Source organism: Scardinius erythrophthalmus (assembly GCF_964197995.2).
Source record: "Scardinius erythrophthalmus genome assembly, chromosome: 20".
Lineage (NCBI taxonomy): Eukaryota > Metazoa > Chordata > Actinopteri > Cypriniformes > Leuciscidae > Scardinius > Scardinius erythrophthalmus.
The window spans coordinates 5,003,814-5,026,843 of NC_138240.1; the positions used below are offsets into that span (position 1 = coordinate 5,003,814).

Below are 23,030 nucleotides of genomic sequence, written 5' to 3' on the forward strand. Positions count from 1 at the left end.
TTGTAATTATGGTCCATGTAAAATGTCAAAATTCCGTGCTCTTTCTGTAATCGTCAGTGCAGCGTTAACCTCTGACAGGAATGGCGCGATTCTGAGGTAATTTCATGTTAAGAATAAGATTAATTAGGGTCATAAATAATTGTTAATAAAGATGACGAAAACCAATAATTATAATGTAGGAAAAACGCGATTAGACTGTGTTAAATGCATCTTTCTCTAGAACGGGTAATTATAATAATATCTCGTTTTCTGCAGCCTTGGTCTTTTTGAATTCATGTGTGAAAGTGAATCAAGGGCTCCTCAGTTGTACTGTTAGATGTACGTTTATTTGACCTCATTTAACTGTGGTAATTTGTGTCGAGAAGTAAACGCTGAACCCTCTCAAAAAATAAGGTCCCTCTCGGATTCAGATTTAAAGTAGGCCTACGATAACAAAGTCATTTTGCTCCGAAAATTTGAACATCACTAAGCTCCAAAAATTAACGAATATCTTCGTCAAATATGCTCAGAATAGATTTTAAATATGGTTATTAATCAAGGCAAATGGGTGATGGTACGTTATATTTGGGGTCGGGAAAATATAATGTAGCGATGCGCGAATCGCCAATATTCGTTTACATTATTCGTGAAATGCTTATAAAAAAGACAACAACAATCTCCGAGGACCTGCAAGTAGGCTACTGTTGATATAAGCGCCAAATCTGTGTATCATTTATTCATTTAAAGGCGAATATCACTGCAGACACTGAGCGCTGAGCGACTATTCAACCGCTAAATTTTATTTCAGTCAGGATCGACTTCCTACGATGCTCGTGTCAGCGCATGCGCAGTAGATCGCCGAAAGTATCGCTGATCGGAGAGAACGAGGCGCAGATGAACGGCTCGATCGACGGCGCGAGACGCGATGAGGTAAGAATGTCAAAATGCTGCACGTATTCGTTTCGGTGTTTGTTTTTGTGCGTGGCAAAACGCGTGTTTATAAAACGCAGATGACCTTATAATTTATAGCTATCGCTCTAGTAAATGAATCGAAAGATCGGCGTGGTTCCGTGCAAGAGAGAGCGTTCGGAAAGTCGTTTTCGAGGCTGCATCGCTGAAAGCAAAGCAATGGGGAGTGTGTGGAAGGGGAGGGTCAACAGCGAAGGGGGGCTGCCTGAGCTCATTCAGCAGCACAGCGAAATGGACGTGGTAGAGTCGTGTAAAATAAACTTATCGTGTCTTTAAAACCTATCACAAATAATACAGCATGTTGTCAGCGAAATAATCTTGCTAAACGCGTGATGTTTGTTACGTATGTCGTTAATTGTCACGTTATATCGGACGTGTTTTTGATCGCTCGTCGGGACAGCATTCCTCACTCCAGCGATCTGTAATGGAGGCTGGCGAAACTAGTGTCGATTTTTTTACGATCTGTTTATTTAGCTCGCCGATCTTTTTTTAGCACGTTTTCATAATGGTAGGAATGGCACGCGATGACAAGACACATAACTTTAATGTTTTAAGTTAGATAAGTTTATTTGCGCTGAAAAAAAAAGTGCATCGCGCTATTCAGATAATTGTTCACGCGCTGTTTTCACGATCTATCGCTACCAGGGCCACGAGTTCAAGCACATCAACTTGCGATCATTGTGTCAAAAATTTATTTTTTTTTTACATGTAGGTTATCAAGTGTAACAGCTTCACTGAAGTCGTTCTTATTATCTCACAAAATTATAATAAATACAGCATTGTCAATTTTAACATTTTCTGCAATACATCTAAATTAAATATAATGCACAATGCAAAATACATTCACGTCTAATGTTTATGAAATGTCATTGTTCTTGGGACGAACTAAATGCTTAATGTAAAAAATGGTAATAACAACATACTCAGAGACCATTTGTCACTGCATTTGACATAAAAATCTACTGCCAAAGAATCAATCCAATAACCTCGATCTTAGTGTTCATAAACACAGTACAAATGTAACAGTGATCACATAATCATACTTGCATTTTTGCTTCTGCTGCATTTAATTAAAAGGAAAACGATTAACGCTGTTTAAAGGTTCTTTTTAACATTCCACTTTTTGGTATATCTTGAGTCTTATGAGTGGAATTAAGCGAATTTTAGAATGATTAACAGAGAAATTTGCTTTTTAGTTTATTATGGTTTATTCTAGTACACTGTTCTGCATTTGTATAGCAGCAAATTTAAATAGAAATATTTTGCAACAATATTGATAGAGAAACTACATGTAGCACACAAGCAGATATTGCATTTTATTAATAACCCTCTTACTGATAAGCTCCAGTTTGGTCATTGCTGATAATTTATTAGGAAAATTAAAATACTTTGAATCCGTTCCACGGTTGCATATGAAACGGTCAATTTTGTTCTTAGCAGAAAGTAGTTGATAAGATAAAGAATATAAAGTTGTGTTGATACTGAGCTACTGTAATTATTACTTTCTAACTAAATGAGAGAGGTCTGAAAATGGCTGGCTCAGCAGTTGATATTTTGAATATTACTGATTACCTGAACAGTGAGTTTCTTGCTGACTTGCTAATTAACTTAATAAGATATATTCCTCAACAAGCTGTATTTGTAACTTCAAACAAATCGCTCTATGACCCAGATTAGAGCTGAAACCTACAACGAGGTTGAATTTACCACTGAGATGTTGACATCTGTTTTATCATGTTTGTATTATTGTGAATCTTTAATTGTGCCTATTACCTTGGCCAACCTTTCAGCAGTTTTCTTAAAGAACAGTTGTTTTAAACAGATGGTCTTAATTACATATAAGAAGGGGCTTCAGGAAATGAAGTATTTTCTGCTAGATAAATTTTAACAAATGTTGGCTGCCTGCTGCACTGTAACGTATTTCATTGCCATAGTAATTGCGCTGCATTGCAGATATCGAATGTACTCAGCTCATTTGTATCGACCTCCCTGCCATCGCTGCTAGGCTCGCTGCAATTCTGTCACCATGGCAACCACTCGTTTCGGCCCCGTTCTATAAATATTCTCCTTCACGCTTGTTCATCGTGTTTCTGCTAGCTTGACTCATTTTCAACAGCCCAATTTAATAGAGGGATTTTATTTACACATCGGTTACGTTACAGTGGAAAAACTTGATTATAAGCTTTTGCTGAAATATTTGATTGAAATAGTGATTTGTATGCACATCATGATACAAGTGCGTCAACATCATATTTCTTAAAACTGCAATGACGATGTTACGCTGTATGTGAGTGTGATTTGTTTGCAATCAATCTCAATGTCTTTAGATATATATCAAGCTGCAAAAAAAGTGTAAAATCAGACTGTGCCGTAATAATAATTTAATAGCTGTGCTTATTTAGTGTTTTTCTCTAATATCAGCATTCTCTTTACAGGTATAATGTAATGATCCATAACCAGTAAAGACATGGATGAAGTGTTGGATCTTTGACATTTCATGCAACCCAGGCTATTCGGAACATTGTGAGATGAAATTAATACCTCCGACTTCTTTGGACTAAAAAGTCGTTTTTCCTATTTAAAAATGTGAGCCAGAGATTAAATTTCCAAACTCTTCCTGGGATGACTCACAAGTCAAAACCATTGGTCTCACACATCTACTTGTAAAATAGAGGCCTCGAGGCCAGAGGAAAAGATCAGATATGACGGATGAGCTGAACAGGGCGTCAGCTGAACCAGAGACGATGAACCCGGAAGAGACTGTGCCGCTCTTGAGTGAGAATCATCCGATTGGAGCAGATGATGTTACCGCTGTTGAGGAAAATACTGAGTGGGACAACATGCCTGGAATAGTGACGGTTGAGTTGCCACCTGATTGGCTGAAGCCAATGGAAGAAGACGAAGATGGTGTTGAGAGTGTCAGGAGCATGTATGTGCCTTTTCCTTACTTCCTTGCTTTTTGTTTGCATTTAGTGGAATATTCAATAGGCTGTGTGTTGCCTGGAAATATTTTAAGTCCAAAGGTCTGAGAATACATTAAAATTTAACATTAAATTAAAACAGGTTTGTACAGGTAAGATTTTCCTGCTTCCGTTGAAGCTTCTCAAATAGTGCTTGAGTATATGATCATCAAGTTATGTTCATGTCAGCATCATTGCTGCTGTTAATGCAAAAGGAGGAAATCTAAATACTAAGACATTAATTTAATTCAGTTAATATTTTTCACTAAAACTGTTACGCTGAATATTTGCAATGAAACATTTTATTACTTTAAAACATGCATAATACTGTAAAGGCCAGTTCACACCAGAATGATAGCTGTATTAGCATCCACACCAGTGCACAATAACACTGTTTATTCTAAGCATGTTGCAGTTTTGTCGCCTGCCGCTTTAAATGCTCTTAAAGCAGGATGGATTCTGATTGGCTGTCAATGTTTTTTATCAATAATCAGCTGGAAAATAATTTTTTTGTGAAAGTAATTCCAATGATATTGTTCCTCTGTGTCGTTATTATGTGAACTCTGCTAATCTTTAACAGTTAGAACGATTTTTAAAACGATACTGTTATAGTGGCTGTCCTTGGTGTGAACGGGCCTTAAAGGGATAGTTCACCCAGAAATGTAAATTCTGTCATTAATTACTCACCCTTATGTCGTTCCAAACCTGTAAGACTTTCGTTCATCTTCTGAACACAAATGAAGATCTTTTTGATGAAATCTGAGAGCTTTCTGTCTCTCCATTGACAGCTACGCAACTACCACTTTGACACTTCAAAAAGTTCATAAAGAGATTGTAAAACTATGAATAGAGCAGTTTAGTCCAAATTTTCTGAAGAGACACGATCGCTTTATATAATGAACAGATTTAATTTAGGCTTTTATTCACATTAACATTCATCAACACACACATCAGATATGGTAAAAGGAAGCTCAAGCACAAAAATATCTTAATTTTTGCTCTGAAGATAAATGAAAGTCTTACGGGTTTGGAACGACATGAGGGTGAGTAAATGATGACAGAATTTTTGGGTGAACTATCCCTTTAAGACCTTGATTTTCTTTCATATAAACATTGAAATCTATTTGATAATGAATAAATGTGTCATGAAGTGAAGAAATGGATAAATCAGATTCAGTTGCAGAACATGTTCAGACATTCATATCACACCTGTTGATCATATTCAGTTAATAAAACGACTTTTGTACTTCTCATATCCTCACAGTCCGAAAGTAAAACGACGCAGAGGTCGGCCCCCGAGTGCCAGAAATGTTAGACAAGGGCTTTCTCGCTTAGATTTCAAGAAAGGAATACACATGGATCGCACTAGGAGTACTAAGGTTTGTGTAGCTTTTTCTGTCTTTTGTTTGCATTGTTAGAGAGAATATTATGTGCAGTAAGAGAAATAATATATCATATAATATTTATAGTGGTTTAAATATGTTTTGTTTATTTATAGAACATTTAACATTTTTGTTTTTTGTTGAAAGCTCTTTGTTATGCTTGCTAAGGCTACTGCTAATCCTAAAATGGCCTTATTATGTTAAATTAAAGGTTCCTCATTTTGTTTTGGAGTCTCCTACAATAGTTTTACATGTGTCTAAGATAAAAAACATTAATTTTCTCATAACATAAATTGCAGCATCACCTCTTTTCTCTCAGTGTTTAATGTTCGATCATGGATCCGGTTTCTCTAAACCCTTCCTTTCTGAGAGCTACTCTGCACTGACAGCCCAGTCTGTTGTGATTGGTCTATTTTGATTAATCAGATGACCCAGTCTGTTGTGATTGGTCGACTCTGCTCTGCTCTGATTGGTCAAATGACCCAGTCTGTTGTGATTGGTCTACTCTGCTCTGATTCGTCAGGTGGCCCAGTCTGTTGTGATTGGTCTACTCTGCTCTGATTGGTCAGATGGCCCAGTCTGTTGTGATTGGTCTACTCTACGCTGATTGGTCAGATGGCTCAGTCTGTTGTGATTGGTCCACTCTCCTCTGATTGGTCAGATGGCCCAGTCTGTTGTGATTGGTCTACTCTGCTCTGATTCGTCAGGTGGCCCAGTCTGTTGTGATTGGTCGACTCTGCTCTGCTCTGATTGGTCAAATGACCCAGTCTCTTGTGATTGGTCTACTCTGCTCTGATTCGTCAGGTGGCCCAGTCTGTTGTGATTGGTCTACTCTGCTCTGATTCGTCAGGTGGCCCAGTCTGTTGTGATTGGTCTACTCTGCTCTCATTGGTCAGATGACCCAGCCTGTTGTAATTAGTCTACAGCTTACAGCACATGTTGGAAATGACATGCCCATTACCATATTTAAATTTCAGCTCGGGAGGTTTCCTCAGCCCTTGTAATGATGCCGCCCGTTTTACCGAATCAATTAGCACCTGTATCCTCATCCTTTGGAAGTGCAAAATTCACTTTGCTTCAGGCAGTTCAGAATTGGTTCTTTCTTTCGGGAGACAATAACTTTATTTGTTATGCACTTTGAGCTTTAAACCAATTTTCAAACAGCTATATTACACACTGCATGAAAGGTAAAATCCAAAAAAGCATAATAGGGTCACTTTAATAATCATGAGTGCAATTTACAGAATTAGGTTTAATTTAAATGAAATTTTAAGTTAAATATAATCTGCTTTTAATTTAATCATAAATTATATTATTATAACATTTGAATACATTTCTTTTAATACTTTATTTTTTCTCTGTGGTTGCTTGTCATATATAGAGTGCTCGTTCCCAGCTGGAAATTACCAAACGTTCAAGTCTCTCATCAGGAACAGCCGCTCCCCTCCCAGACCCAGCCCGCATGCCTGAAGTTTTACCCAGAACAATCCAGAGCATCATCCACAGCTCGACATCCACACCCCAGAGACCTCGACTCACCCCCTGCTCACCTGCAGGACTCAGCAGCCTCTCCAACACACCCAACGCAGAATTTAACAGCCCCCCGCGCCTCACGAGAGTCTCGCCGCTCAACATCGACACGTCCAGGACACGGGATTACATTCACTCTCCTTCAGTAAAAGTGGGGAATGTTTCCCAACAGATAGTGAGTTCCTCTAGCGAACCTGGGAAAGACGGCGCTGAGCTGCCCCTTCGACTCTGGCTTTATCCATCTCTGGAGCCCATTAGCCCTACAAAAACTCAGGATGCACTGATCTCAGATCAGACTATAATTTCGCCAGATTTTCCGGAGACTAGGCTTAATGGAACAATGGCGCTGAAGGAAAGCCATCCAATGCTCAGGTGAACACAATCAGACTCATTTCATACTGCCCAGAAAGTCTATCTTGAATATTTGCTGTAGTTTCAACTAGGGCCTTCATGAATGTAGTAACGAATCTAGTTGTTTCTCTTTCTCCAGTAAATGTGAAAACTGTGGAAACCCGTTTTCTGCTCAGAAGCCTGGAGACACGATGTGCTTCAGATGTAGGCCTAAATGTATGTGAATTTATAATTACACCTTTAATTTCAGCAAGCATGATATTCTGTAGTAATTCTAAGGTGTGCTATTGCCTTTTTTGTAGTCTAATTTCTACATGTTCTCATTTTGCAGCAGAGAAGAAGTACTCTCCTCCAAACATTGTGTTTAGGAAGGTATGTATTTCTCTCATTGCAAGACCTGTCAGTCCTGCCTTTCCTTGTTTTCTGTCACTGATTCTTGAGACCTGGGATAATACAGTTTATGTTGCGAAAATGATTTTGAATTAAAGTCACCATGAAATCAAAATTAAAGAGCAACTTGCAGGTTAAATTTATAACTGAATTAATACTTGATATTGTCTGAAGAGGTTTTTTAAAAACACATATGTAGAAATTACTAATGAAATCTAATTGGTTGTAGAGATTTTGATGAAAATGTGCTAGGCTCTGGAATACGCCTTTCCCCCTATAGCAACGCGTCATATGACGTATGCCGAGGTAAATATGAGCTCGCGTTCAGCCAGCGCTCTCATTGTGGGTGTAGTAGTTAGAGCAGTAGTGAGCGACAGAGAAAGTTTTAGATCGAGTTTTAGAGAAGCCATAATGGTAAATGATTGTGTTTGTGCTGGTTGCACAAAATCCAGCCTGTCAGGACATCGTGTCCATCATTTTCCTTCTAGGAAAAACAAGGCTTTTCGTTCTTGGGTGCGTTTTGTTCAGGTGAAGAGAGCAGACTTCACTGCCGCGTCTGTCACCGCACACTCTGTCGTTTGTGGCGCACATTTCACTCCGGAGAATTATGCACACATCTTCGGGTTCTCCCGCCGGATGTAGGCGCGAGCACAACATCAACTGGCAAACGCAATGTAAGCGGAACGAAACTGAGCTACTCGTTATTGTGTTTGTGTGGACCGTTTATCAGTTTGGACCAGTGCAGCGCGAGCCTGATCAAGCAACACTGTAGCCTAACTGCGAGATCCAGTAAATAAAGCATTTGAATTCGCCACTGAAGTAATAACATCGCTGCGAGATCTAGTGAGAAATATTCACATTTCTCCGTTATTAACGGATCGAACAGCGCTGACGTGGAAACCAGGAATAAACATTGTGCAATGAATGAACGAACTATCCAGTGTCCACAGATCAGCAACATTCACCATGGCTTTACTGTAGTAACACTAACTGCAACCATGGAAGTTGGGCATTTTCCACTAAGGCCCAGTATGCATCCACCTCCCTGCAACACTGACTTTCCTCAGCTGTAAACATTGCCTCGCATTTCCCACACAAGCACCTATGGAACAAAAAATGTTTGCAGGAATAAATATCTCTCTGTCTCTCGATGAGAAACCGCTAAGTTATATCACGTAACGTTAGTCTGGGCGGATATTAATGAGCATGACAAACGCCTGATCAAAGCTTAGTTTCTGTTATTGTAAGTTCCAATATGTTCTGTCTAACATTAATCCTGGCCTGTCCCTGCTCTCTTGGCAGCCTAGCAGGCTCATAATTGTATGGCTGTGGTCCGTCAACAATTTCCTCAGCGTCCGAAATGTCATTGCAATCCATTTTTCTCTGTTGTTTGAATCGACCGCTCTCCCTCGTGCTACGTCACGACTCTCGCCCGTCACGCCCATTTTCAGATGCGGAAGTAAAATTTTCTCACAAAAACGACTCCAGAAGCCACTGTAGCGTATTTATAAATTTTTTTTTAAGAAAATCTAGTTCCTACATTATTTTTCTATACATTGACTTGTTGGGTCTTCTAACCTGCAAGTTGCTCTTTAATGGAAGATTGCAGTATTTGTTATAAATCTGTGCATATCATTATTATTATTTTTAAAACCATGTGCCCTCATAATCTTTAATCAAAGTAGCTTCCCCTCCCTCTTGTACATCTTTTCTATGATGACGTGTTTACTGGCACGAGGGCGGGGCAACCTGTCACTCACATGAGATCCACCAATAGCAAACCACAACCATCCAATCAATTCCTCATGGACAAAATCATGTCCCGCCATACATTTATTCTTGTTCGAGAAGCCGTTTCCCTTGGATATACGTCCAACACTAAGAAAACACTATTGCAACTTGCATTTCATTCTGACTTTAATCTGTCAAACAAGTTTAATATTTATCTACCTTGTGGTTCTGCCTCCTCTATTTTTTGTTTTTTCCTTGCTTTCTCTAATACTCACCGATATTCATTCTGTCATTCATCATATATTGACACTTGACAGTGTAAAACTGATTTTTAGCTTCATCAATTGGAGAAATACTACATCTGAAACCCTGTGTTGACAAATGACAGTGTTGACAAAAATCTTTTTGTTTATAACACAAGTATTAAATACAGCCACCATTTTCTGTTTTAGGGTAGTGAGGAATATTGCAGTAATTTTGCTAACATAGACGAAAATTAAATATAGTTAAGAAAATTGTAGTTATCCCATGTCTCATTGCTGTATTATGTTTTTGTTTTTGGAAGATTGTGCTGAGGAATCATTCATCTGTGCTGTTGTTGATGTTGTGAAGGGGAAGAGAAGCACTGCGGTGTTGCTGTGTCTGTGTTCACGTTAGTTGTATGAGAGGTAGCTTTGGCGATACTTTTGGGTCTTAATATCTGAACTAACACAAGCTAGTTTCTCATTTGTTCTGCTCTCAGTCTACAAGCCAAATAACGGTTGTTTGCTCACTTTAAGAAGCTGAACAAAGTCCAGATTATCCTTCATTTCTCTAGTAGCATTGTTTACTTCATTCTTTTATTTTCTTGAATATTCTTTTCTAGAAACATTATTTTCCTTTTATTTATGATTCTGTTGAAAGTAGCACCTTTGTTTATCATATTTCTTTTGCTTCTTTTTTATTATGCATTTGCATGTTTTTTTTTATTATTATTTTCAAGGTGGGGCAGGATCAGTGGGAGGTTGGGAAAACAAAACATCCAAGAAAACAAATACTGGTAATAATAAACATATAATATCATACAGACACATTTATGGGCTGCAGCATACACAAAAGCATTGCCAAAGATCATCAAATAATCTGTCTGTAGCTGAACTACTTGCACACCAAAACATAATGCCACTATCTCCTGCAGAAACCACATCCCAAATACAAGAAAATTGTAAATAAGGTGAGTTTATTTTTCATGTAGCTTCTTTTTTAAAAGGTAAATCAATTCAATGTATAGTTGCTCATTCATGAAACTGTCAGCGCTGCATTTTAATGATATTAAATTATAGAAACTGCATACCACTACTACATACTATCAAGAGTTAATTTAACATTAGGAATGATTCATTTTTACACTGTTTTTTAGGAGTATTAAAAGTAAAGTGTTATTTATTCAGTGTTTAAATACTTTGTCATAGCTTAAAATATAGTATCAAAAATAAGCAAATCATTCATTGGATAACTTAAAAGAAGAGTTCTTTCTGAACTTTGTGCTATTTGAGCAGTTTGACATGTTTATCATGTCTATATAATTTAAAAATAGTGTAAACGCAAACTTGGATCATATGCATCTTGACGTCATTGAAACTTTGACTATAGATTTTGGAGACCTGTTAGGAAATAGTCATCGTTTCATTTTGTGCTGTTCATATTGAAATAGTTATTACACGCTTAACCACTGTTGCACCCTGTTCATGTTGGAGTGCTGTGCTTAAAATACTGATCCCGGTTTCTATTGTATGTGCTGTTTAGGATTTTGCTCCTGATGGTGGTGATGAAGATGATTGGGTGAGTGAGTGTATCATCACATTCTCGCACCGACAGCACTAGTGGAATCTCACGGATAGCACTAATCTTTTGTAGTTTTGTTTGACTCTGCTAATGATTGTGGCATGGGATGATTTTTAACCCTTTTGTATCTTATTTGATATGCAAAACGTCTAAGTCCTGTAGTCTAAATGATCAACATGACCAAAACTTGCTGGATTGATAGTTTTTTAGCAAGTAAAAGGCCTTTTAGTATAATTGTAAAAACATCCCTGTTCATGTCGTGGTACATGTATTTTTGCTGTGAAACCTTTAATGATTTTTTATAAAATATATGTAAGAATAACTTTTATAATCCTTAGTAATATTTCAAGATGAACACTTACTGGACTGAAGCGACTTAAGAATACTTGATTATCCAGACTCCATTATGTAGAAAAATGATGTTAAAATGTGAGTATCAAATATGATCCATTAGGCTTTTGAGTAACCATTTATTGGTTCATCTCTCGGTCATCATTGTATCGCATTGCATTGCATTATATGTTTTAAACTCCCCATACTTGATCATTAAAATAAGCGTTTAACTATCATCTTACTAAGACATATTATTGGCAGATATAGAGTGATAACTTAAATTTATATGCATTTTATGTAGGTTGACTAGGGCTGCACGTTTTCAAGTTTTTCATTAACCGTTAACCGAGGCCCTTAGCGGTTAATACTCGGTTAACCACAGTGTGCGCGCCGCAACCCCGAGATAGGCGTAATTTGCGGGTGGGAATGTCCCCAGCACCACTATTTTCTAAGGTCGATATTGTCCCCACCACTTTTGAAACATCTCGCGGGATGAATAACGTTACCAATACAAATAAAAAAACACATCTCCAGTTAACTAGCAGAGCATTCATTTCGTTCGTTTTTTTTAGGCGATCTAGCGCTGAAATATTTTGTTTTTTAAGTGATCAAAGTGCTCGTTGCCGCTGCGATCGAGAAGGGTCTTGTAAAACGTGCTGAGGTAATATTAATTCGTGGCCACGAAACAATTCACCTGAATATTCACCAATTCGCACACACACGAAAAAAAAAAGTAATAAAAAGATGTACGAGAATAGTCGGCCTTCACTGAAGAGCTATTTTCACTAGTGAGAAAAACAGTTTAATAATTATTAATTCGTGGCCACGAAATAATTCACCTGAATATTCACCAATTCCCAAAAAATAGGTCTTTAGCATTCACTAATTAATAATATCAAAGTCTGTTTTTTGGCCACGTTGTAATTCGTTTAATCAAAATGAGGGAGGGAATTAGTTCAACGTGTCCACGATTTATTAAAACGAGGGAACAAATAAGTCGTCGTAACAACTAATTATTAAGATCAGCGGACAGGGCTCATAAGAACAAGCAGTGAGAGAGCCCAGGCCGCGCGCGCGCGCACTCTCACCGCCCTCAAACAACACGAGCGCTGTATTGCTCTCTCTCCCTCGCGCATATCAACACAATAGTAAAAGGTCGGAAGACCGATTGTGTTTTATTGATTAGTAGTTTGTTCATATAAAGTGTTTGATTAGCAAGTACATGTTTAGGAAATGCATAATACAAAATGTATGGGTTAATGTAACGGTAAACGCATGCGCGGGTAACTGCTGGGGTAAAGCTGTGGCTCTGCAGACAGATATTATTGTGCTGCGATCAGTAGCGCGGATACTATGTTTGTTTCTGGCTCGCGCACAGCCTTCACTCTCGGACGCGCGCTTTCTTTCTTTCTTTTGCTTCATATTAGAAAACTGGTCTAGCGGTCTCTGGTGGTGCAAAAATGTATTACAACTAAATTAACCGAGCAAAATGTTTCACTCGGTTACGCAATTTTTAACGGTTAATCGGTTAACCGGTTAACCATGGACACCCCTAAGGTTGACTATTGTTATAAAGATCTCGTTTATGTTTTTGATTTTTTATTGAAAGCTATTAGAATTTCATCTTACTTTTTGGCCATAAAAAATATCAGCAACTGCACTAAATAGCATATTTTTGCTCAGTTTGTGCCACTGAATAAAATTGCGGAGTATGAGCTATACGTTCTTTTATTTTATACTTAATGAGATGTTTAAAGGCTCAATAAACATTTGCATTTAAAAAAAAATTCTTTTCTCACTATTATTTCAGGCATCTGTCAGGCTTTACATTGTGGATTTAGCATGGAATATTCTTTTCCTGATTATAGCGGAACTCATAAAACCCCTTAAAAAGCTTTAGTCATGTCTTTACTGCATGTCAAAAAATCTTTAGTCCTTTATTAATTTTCTCTGTCTACTCTCGCTTTTAGGCTCAAAAGAAACGGAACCGCAGAATGTGTCGGCAGTGTGTCGCATGTCTTCGTGAAGACGACTGTGGCAAATGCGACTTCTGCATGGACAAGCCCAAATATGGTGGCAGTAACAAGAAAAGGCAGAAATGTCGCTTGCGTCAGTGCAAGTTTGAGTCAAAGCTTCATGGTCAAAGTGCAAATGTACGTATTTGTATGATTAACATCTAATGGCATCACTCAAGAGTTAGGTTATTTCCAGTGTTGGGTGTAACACATTACTTGTTACCCGCGGTATGTAATCAGATTACTTTTTCCAAGTTACTAGTAAAATAATGCATTACTTTTGAATTTACAATAATTTTTTAAATAAGTAACGTTTTCCCATTTATTGACTGACAGCTCTCCATATGTGAGCATGCATTTACTCATTTGACTTATTCAGTATTCCTCAAAATGAATAAATAGTGAAATGCAAACTCAGAATATTATGCAAACCTGCAATAATTAAATATGTTAAATATACTTTAAATCTCACTTTATTAACCAATATATTTGCTGCTGACCTTCAATTATCTGAAATGGATACTAATAAGCTAAAAATCCAAAATGTCTTAGATAAACATCACATTTGAGTTAAAAAAAAATGTTATTGCTAAAGTAATAGTGTTGAACTTCCTTCTTCTGTATCCTATTCTTCTGCGATCCAGAATGAAGTTTACCAGTTTGACACTTTACAATGGCAAAAAATAGAACTTTTAAACAAACATGCAAACCCATCCTAGGTGAGAAAAACTGACGCAAAAGTAACGTAGCGCATCACTTTCCATAAAAAGTAACTAACTAACTCAATTAGTTACTTTTTTAGGGAGTAATACAATATTGTAACACGTTACTTTAAAAAGTAACTTTTCCCAACACTGGTTATCACCTCACCATCAGGCACCTAATACACATTTAGGAGGTGCATTTTGCAAGATCTTTTTGTTTTATCATATCATGCAGAGAAAGCTGAATCCGTCCCTTCCACGAAGAAGAAACGTGAAACCCAAGCTCAAGAGGCGTGGGAGACCGGGAAAAAAGCGGAGATTCAGAAGCAAACCCTGGGAGGATGATGACGACGATGATGATGATGATGATGATGATGAAGATGAAATGTCTGATAAGGATAATGATGAAGAAGATGTGAGACTGTATAAAATGAATGGCTCCAAGGCCAGAGGAAGGAAGAAATGGAATTACAGTTTTAAGGAAGAGGACGACGACATGTTCATTGAGGCCGTGATTGAGGATGACGAACCATCCAACATAGAGGAGGTTTCTGATTTCTAAATGTTTGCAGTCAGAATTAAATTTTGCAAACCAAAACACAAAACAAGGTCTAAGTCTAGTCTGCATTCACATCATACATGATGACAGCTCTTATGCCGTTTACATTTTTGGACTTATTTTAGACTCAAATTATTGTGTAAATTTGTTGTTGATGACAGCAAAGTGCTTCATAACTACATTATTCACAACTCAATGCTTGTGTAAAATACGTATACAGTGGCTATAATAAAATGCCATAACATTTAAAAGTTAGAAGGTAGAAACATCAGAGCTGTCATAAATTTCAGAACATATTTTCAGTTTGTGTTTATGGGATTAACAATGACGTTAATGGTTTTTATGAGTCAGAAAGTTGTCAGTAATTATGGTAATTTATGACTTGACTGCAGCATTAGACTAAAAGTAGATTTAAAGTTTCAGCAGAAGGTCCCCTCAACAAATCTAATTTAATCAAGAAATATGAATTATTTTAATTCAATTATTTTAAATCATGTTTATTAGGTTATTAAATATGTTTAATGTTAGATTATCTCGTTGCCTGTTTTCATAGGATCCTGATATTTTGGACAGTGAGAGGTCAATGATGGCGTCTAATGTGATGTACTCCAACACCTCTGGACTCGGTGCTCAGGTAAGACTTTCTACATCATTCTCATTTGTTTGATTTCTCCAGCCTTGGTTCTGGAATTAATTTCTTAATTAATTGGCATTAAAAAATCTAGACTAAAGCATTTTATGCATTTTTGCAATTGCATTCAGTGTTTTAGGACTGCATGATTTGTGTGATTAAAAATGGTTTCAGGTTTGCTGTGCTTGTTTGTAGGGTTGCTCAGTTTGGCCAACATTTTATGATTATATATCAATATGGCTACACAATAATAATAATAATTAGTAGTAGTATTTTTTAGCAGTTAAACATCCCATAAATAACATTAGGTAGATGCATGTTACCTTGGTGTTTCCTGCTTGCCATCTCAGCACAACCTTGTATGTAGTGATTCCCACTTCTAATATAACAGTGATTTCTCTGATTGGAGAATCTTGATTCAGAATTGCGGATAGTTCACCAGCATTTTGACCTATTAAACATGATTTTTTGGATTTATTTTTAGTTTTCCATCAGAGTTTTTCAGCAGAATGTTAAATTTACAAAATCCAATTATAGATGTTGCAAATGTTGATGGCTATTGAAAGCTGACGTTTGTTTCGATGTCTGCATGTTTCACAGGGATTATACTACAACATGCCGGGCATGCCGGTGGCGCCTCATATGCTTGGATCAGTACCTCTGTGCAACAACAATCAGATGCCGCTGGGTGAGGTCATCGGTTCTTTGCCGATGGATGACGCGACTCAGAATGGTTTTCTTCAGATTGAGATGGTGAGAGTGGGGTCACCACCATCACATTTCACAGAAGAACCACAGAACACACAACACCACGTGTCAGAACATCAACAGGAGGCCACGCCGGTGGTGAGTCTCGCCGGACATCTGTCTTCACTACGACTGAATACACTATCGTTCAGAAGTTTGGGGTCTTTAAGATTTATGTTTTAGAAAGAAGGCTCTTATGCACACGAAGGCTGTATTTATTTGATCAAAAATAGCATAAAACAGTAATATTGTTAAGTATTATTTCAGCTTCATATTTTTGAGGAAACCGTGATAAATGTTTTTCAGGATTCTTTGACGATTAGTTGTATTATGAATGTCTTTAACTTTTTGATCAATTTAATGCCTCCTTGCTGAATAAAACAAAAAATTGAAATAATAAAATAAAAGTAAATAATAATAATATAAAATAAATAAAACTGCTTATTATTATATAAATAATAATATAATTATAAAAAAAAAGAAGTGAAAAAAAAGTGTGTATGCATGTATGCATGTATGCATGTATGTATGTATGTATGTATATAACATCTAACATCTTTCCAAACATGAGAAGCATTTATGAACCTAACAAAAGACAACATTTAACAAAAGACAACATTTAATAACATGCTTTTACTTCAAACTCACTTCATAACAACAGTTGAGCATCCTTCAATGAGATGATGTGGCTTCTTACACAGAATAAGGCAGTTGTGTGTTTATTAGTCATGATTAATCAATCAAAGCATTTCAATCTGCGTGAGAGCGCCCTCTGGCGTTCAGATGGAGCAGCATTTACTAGTGATCACAGAGCCGCGCTGCACAGACAAACTGCGCATAAAATAATCACAGCCTTTGCCAAATTGCGTGCAGTTTAGGGGTGTCCATGGTTAACCGATTAACCGTTAAAAATTGCGTAACCGAGTGAAACATTTTGCTCGGTTAAGTGGCGTCAATGGAGTGCATTGAATTTAGTTGTAATACACTGGCCGCTAGACCAGTTTTCTAATATGAAGCGGGCAAAGAAAGCGCGCGTCCGAGAGTGAAGGCTGTGCGCGAGCCAGAAACAAACATAGTATCCGCGCCACTGATCGCAGCACAATATCTGTCTGCAGAGCCGCAGAGCCACAGCTTTACCCCAGCAGTTTTACCCCGCGCATGCGCAGTTTCATCACAACAGTTTTACCCGCAGAGTCCGTTTACAGTTACATTAACCCATACAATTTGTATTATGCATTTCCTAAACATGTACTTGCTAATCAAACACTTTATATGAACAAACTACTAATCTATAAAACACAATCGGTCTTGTGTTGATATGCGCGAGGGAGAGAGCAATACAGCGCTCGTGTTGTTTGAAGGCGGTGAGAGTGCGCGCGCGCGCGGCCGGTGCTCTCTCACTGTTTGTTCTTATGCGCCCTGTCCACTGATCTAAATAATTAGTTGTTACGACGACTTATTTGTTCCCTCGTTTTAATAAATCGTGGACACGTTGAACTAATTCCCTCCCTCATTTTGATTTAACAAATTACAACGTGGCCAAAAACAGTTTGATTCTATTAATTAGTGAATGCTAAAGACCTATTATTTTGTGAATTGGTGAATATTCAGGTGAATTATTTCGTGGCCACGAATTAATAATTATTAAACTGTTTTTCTTACCTGTGAAGATAGCTCTTCAGTGAAGGCCGACTATTCTCGTACAGCTTTTTATTCCTTTTTTTTTTTTTGTGAATTGGTGAATATTCAGGTGAATTGTTTCGTGGCCACGAATTAATAATACCTCAGCACGTTTTACAAGACCCTTCTCGATCGCAGCAGCAACGAGCACTTTGATCACTTATTTGTGCCGCGAGATGTTTCAAAAGTGGTGGGGACAATATCGACCTTAGAAAATAGTGGTGGGGATGTCCCACCCGCAAATTACGCCTATCTCGGGGTTGCGGCGCGCACACTATGGTTAACCGAGTATTAACCGCTAACGGCCTCGGTTAACGGTTAATGAAAAACTTGAAAACGTGCAGCCCTAGTGCAGTTTCATTGCAATTAATTGTGCAGCCCTACTGCAGAGTGACATTTAGATGAATATGTAAATATGTGCTGTGTGCTTTCCTCTCAATAACAAAATAAATGAAAATGACAGAGGTGAGAAAACAGCAGTTAAGAAAGCATCTGATCATAGTGATGTGGATGTGTTTGCACAAGCTCTGTAATTCACAGGCATCATGTCGACAGATGAGGTCATTAAAATTAAACTGTTATGATAGTTTGATTATATATTTGAGACTATAGACTATAAAGATCTGGTTATGTGAGACTATAGTTTGAATTAACATGAATTCATACTCTTTTTGCATTATCCTGAACATTGTATAAGCATTCATTTCATGTCTCATAGAATGTCAGTTTAAACGTCACATCCATTAGATTTTTCCAGGCAAAAACATCCCTAGTCTCACATGAGAGTCAGTCTACAGCACGGGTCGGCAACCTTTTGGTCATGAAGTGCCATTTTTAACTTTCTGAGTTTATCACTGTGCCATAACCCCACCCCAATATTAATACACATACACATATTTTAAATATGAATAACATAGAAATGGTGCAGAACCTTAAATAGGCCTATTTCTGAAGCAATTTTTCATAGAATATGTTTTACTTTTGTCAAAATCCTTTTGTTTTTTTGTTTTCAGTTTTAAATTGGATTTTGATCCAATGGGCCCGTAAACTGCTGGTCATTCATGCGTTTTAAATGATCAGATAGATATCCGGTTTGTTAAAACTGCCCCTCAAAAAGGGAACCAATCACAGAACGGGTCGGGGAGGGAGCAGCAAGACGATGACGACGTCTACGCGACACACCGACAGAGTTTGTTTACATCTATGGATCCAACATGGCATCAGACGCGAAGTTACCTTTCGATGCCCCCAAAGATAGTGTTCTAAGTAGAGAACGCAAGTTTATTTTGTCTTATTCCTCGTCGAATTTCTGGCGCTCTACATACGTCATCTGGTATAATTGAAACGATTGGCTATGAGCTACGTGCAGGCGCATTTGATAGACATTCGTAGCGCCCAATAAACGGCTCTGGGCATTCGTAAACCACGCCTCAAATACGAGAAAATGAACATGTGGTTCCCAGACCACGTCTCAATGAGAAGAGGTCTGACGTTAGCCAGGCTAGAAATTTCTTTAAAAAATTCCCAAATTTGAAAGTTGAGACTGTTTCATATCAAAAGTAACCTGCTGGTGTGGCGTGAGAGCGGCGTGGCTTGTCGGACATTAACTAAACAGTAACAGTAACTAAAGGGGGCGGGTCTTTGCGAACGGTCAATTGGAGAGAGAGGTGCATGAAACCTTCAGCGCAGTCAGAGATTTCCACAGCTATACCAACAATGTCAATGTCACATCTGCTTTTGTAGATCACTCAGATCTTCAGTCTGGCGGCGGCAGAGAGTGACTGCGACCGAGACCAAGGCCTGATGGAGCTGTTCACTACCCTAGGCCAGACGGTGCTGCCCGCTCACTGGGTGTGTGTCATGGCCAAAGGCCCCGTCCTCCAGCTCCTGCAGTGCTCCAAGCTCTCCACCATGGCTGACACCATCGTCCAGATCGAGAAGGGCTTCTTCTACCAGGTCAGCGTCCAGAACCAGCCTCTCCTGCTCATGCACGCCGTCTACTCGCGCCACCCGACCTGCCTCGAGACGCTCGACCATGTGGTGTCGCTCCTGCTAGACCTGGAAGGGCTGGGTGTGTGTCAGGGCTACCAGAGCCTCGACATGGGTTCGCCCTGGGAGCCCAGAATGTGCGTCCGAGCGGCTCTGTGCGATTTGCTCATTTCCAAGGATGAAGAACATTGTGTGAAATGCACGCAGCCTGTGGAGGGGTGAATCTTCTTCCACGAGAATTTACTGTAGTTTTTGAAAAATCCTCCACCAGTTTTTAAGCTTATAGTGCAGTTAGAGCCGTTTCCAACTTACGGAGCCCCACAAATGACATAACTAATACGTTCCCTCATTTTGATTGCACTAAAACAAGGGAATGAATCGTTACAATGCAGCCATGATTTAGTAAATTGGGGAACGAATGATACCGTCTAAAACATGCTGACGTATTAGCAAATCCGAGTCGTGGGAACAAATGGTTAATTCATGGCCACGATATACTTTTTTTTTTTTTTTCAGCATGTCATGTGCGGGGCTCCGTACCAACCTCACGTCATCGTCCCAATCAACATCCAAAATGGTGCTTCTTTTTTGTTTGTTTTATTTTCAGAAATGTGGAAGTTAGTGATGCGGCAAAATGTTCGGACTCACAAAAAACATTGAGTTTTGCCAAAATCCTTTCTTTTCCGTCACTCCAGTTCTCATTTAAACTACCTCTCGATCATTTTATGGACCAATTTCAACCTTGAACTTCCCAGGTGCCCTTATTCAGGCTGAGTTATTGATTCAGAGCTGTTTGGTGAACATGTTTATTGTTGTACAATGAAAATAGTATTATTAACTGCCTTTGTTGTGGTAAATTTGGGGTTGTATGTTCAAACCTAAACTCTTTCAACACAATTTTAAACCAAAATCACTCAACCTTTAGAAATAGTCTGCTTTTTATTGATAGCTTACACTGTATTTAATTTGTACCCCAAAGCAAGCATACAATCGTTCATAATGTGTTTTTACGTCTTTTTTTCCCCCGTTCTTTTTGCAGGATTCTTGTTTGAGCGTTATATGGAAAGAAAGATGAACTCTGGTCTTTTTTTGTCCTGTTGTTAATCACACCTGCTTTCATGTGACTGAATTGTGTTACGCATGATAAAGTGCAACTAATGGCAATTGCAAACTGCATTGCATCTGTGTGCATTTCTGCTGTTGTGTGTATTAATCCCTGCCTAGTGTAGACGTCCGACCGGAGAAGGCCTGGTGAACGCCATCTTTTATTACACTGATTGGCCTTTATGCATATTTAAAATCTCCCTTAGAGATGTTAAATCAATGCAGACAAAATTAGACCTTGTTTTTATTTTAGAGCAACGTTTTGTGTTTTTCATTCCTGAGTGATTTAATTAAAATATCGGCAGCATAATTCAAATTTGTTAACCTGTTCCCCTGGAGATGTGTACAAAATGAGCTGTAAAACACGTAATTGTCTGAAATTATTTATAATAAATAGAGGATGTAAGCTAGAGGTGTTTGTGAGAGCATCTCTGTATTGTAAATCTTGCTCTTTTGGTCTGTTCAACCACTGAGTTCAGTTTTTGAAACACTGTAAAGTAAGATTTTTATGAAGGGTGGGTAAAAATAAAGATTTTTTTTTCTTAAATACTGAGAACTCTGGTCTTTTTATCATCTGAAGTGAATCAAAATCATTCTTGGTCCTTGGTGTAAAGCAGGGGGTTTCAAACTGGGTAATCTGTTAACGTGATATGAATTAAATGTATATTGGGAGTTGTATGACAATCAAATACTTCCCACTAAATAATATGCGAAAATCAGTATGCCAACAGAGTACCTACCTTGATACGATGGACACTTTACTGTCCCATGAGGCCACGAAAGAGGATTTTTGAATGGCAGTGAAGCGACGCAGCTGACAGTGGTAGGTCATGTGACAGAAACAACATGGCTGATATAGTACCTCTGAATTTCATTCATGCTACACATTCATACTATATAGAACAAATTTTTTTAACGTTCATAAAGTAAATTCAAATGTAGTACCTACTCAGACAGTATGCGATTTCAGACGCAACATTATCTTCTGTACATCTCGTTTTGGAATATTTGTTGTTAAAAGCGATATGCAAATACTGTTTGCGTAGCAGTCAAAAATGGCCAATTATTATTATTTTTTATTTAAATGATTTGAATACTAGATTTTGTTTGATGTTTTTATTTTTATTTAATATTTTGCATTTTATGGTACTAATATAATTTAAATTAAATTATATTTATAAAAATAGTTAGGATCCATTTATTAACTGTTAATCACTTTTTTGAGCAGACTTGAAAATGAAATTTCCAACTTAAACTTGTAAATATTAAATGCTTTGAAGCAAGACTTTAGTTTGGTCTCTTTTTAAAGACACTTGGCAGATTATTGATGAAGTGGAAAAAGGTTTTAAAGGTTTAAGTTTTTTTTATGAAATATATTTTTCAAAACATGTTTTAATCTAAAACTGTGAGAAAATCAAGGCATAAATCTAAACAAGTTGTGTTCCAAATTTAGGGTTTATATCTAAATAAGAGCTTTCAGTTAGAGGTCTGCACTCCCGCGGGAGTCCCGCGGGACCCGCGGGTTGCGACGCAAAACAGTGCGGCGCGGGACAAATTTTGAAAGGTCATTGCGGGCGCGGGCGGGATGATGGAGGTGCACTTGCGGGTGCGGGCGGGAGGGATGATACGCTGCACTCCCGCAAATTAAATATGAGTGTAAAGTAAAATATATAAATGATTAAAGTAGCGTACATAATTTGTAGTTTTGAGGGAGATTCTGTTTGGCAGCAATAAAAACGTTTTAAGCAGCCTAAACTTGTGGATGTTGTCCTTTGGAGTACGGGCGGGGCCTAATCTCACGCACACTTGTTTAGAGACAATTCCTTCCCGCTGCTCCGTGTTCGAACTCGAAAGCTCAAAATAGACAGCAATAACATTCTAACATTATCTAATATATAATTATTTAAATTAGATAGATAATAATATTACCTAATCGAATAAATTTTTTTTTTTTTTTTTTTGGTTACTGTTAGCCTACTAGTGAATATTATGCTGTTCGTAGGCCTAATGTGGGACCGTTTCGTGTTTTGGTGATCACATTTTAAATGTTTAAATGGCCTGTAGTCTAGGATAAAAATGATCCGTTTAACAAATGTTCCTATGTGTGTAGGCCATGCCTAAGGCTGTTTTTATGTTACATGATAATTAAGCC

General features: G+C 37.9%; 1 protein-coding gene across 4 annotated transcripts; it reads left to right on the top strand.

Moving 5' to 3' along the window:
- Positions 1-747: 747 nt before the first annotated feature.
- mbd1a (methyl-CpG binding domain protein 1a) lies at positions 748-21,422 on the top strand. 4 transcript variants are annotated; one of them, XM_081349519.1, is made up of 15 exons: positions 809-909; positions 3,384-3,877; positions 5,173-5,287; positions 6,672-7,192; positions 7,311-7,387; positions 7,503-7,543; positions 10,275-10,331; positions 10,470-10,505; positions 11,078-11,113; positions 13,420-13,602; positions 14,404-14,715; positions 15,281-15,361; positions 15,959-16,204; positions 19,529-19,741; positions 20,814-20,991. In XM_081349519.1, the coding sequence occupies exons 2-15, from the start codon at positions 3,651-3,653 to the stop codon at positions 20,847-20,849; spliced, it is 2,181 nt and encodes a 726-aa protein (XP_081205645.1). In that variant the 5' UTR covers positions 809-909; positions 3,384-3,650; the 3' UTR covers positions 20,850-20,991. The 4 variants fall into 4 exon arrangements, with proteins under 4 accessions (XP_081205646.1, XP_081205644.1, XP_081205645.1 ...); XM_081349520.1 differs by lacking the exon at positions 10,275-10,331 and having other exon boundaries at positions 748-909; positions 20,814-21,422; XM_081349517.1 differs by lacking the exon at positions 20,814-20,991 and having other exon boundaries at positions 19,529-20,142.
- The last annotated feature ends 1,608 nt before the right edge of the window (positions 21,423-23,030 follow it).

Bases quoted from the DNA above. Each gene is read 5' to 3' on its own strand.
- mbd1a (XM_081349517.1), top strand. From the start codon at position 3,651: ATGACGGATGAGCTGAACAGGGCGTCAGCTGAACCAGAGACGATGAAC. The intron at 7,193-7,310 runs GTGAACACAATC...CTCTTTCTCCAG, and splicing joins GAAAGCCATCCAATGCTCAG to TAAATGTGAAAACTGTGGAA. The intron at 11,114-13,419 runs GTGAGTGAGTGT...TCTCGCTTTTAG, and splicing joins GTGGTGATGAAGATGATTGG to GCTCAAAAGAAACGGAACCG.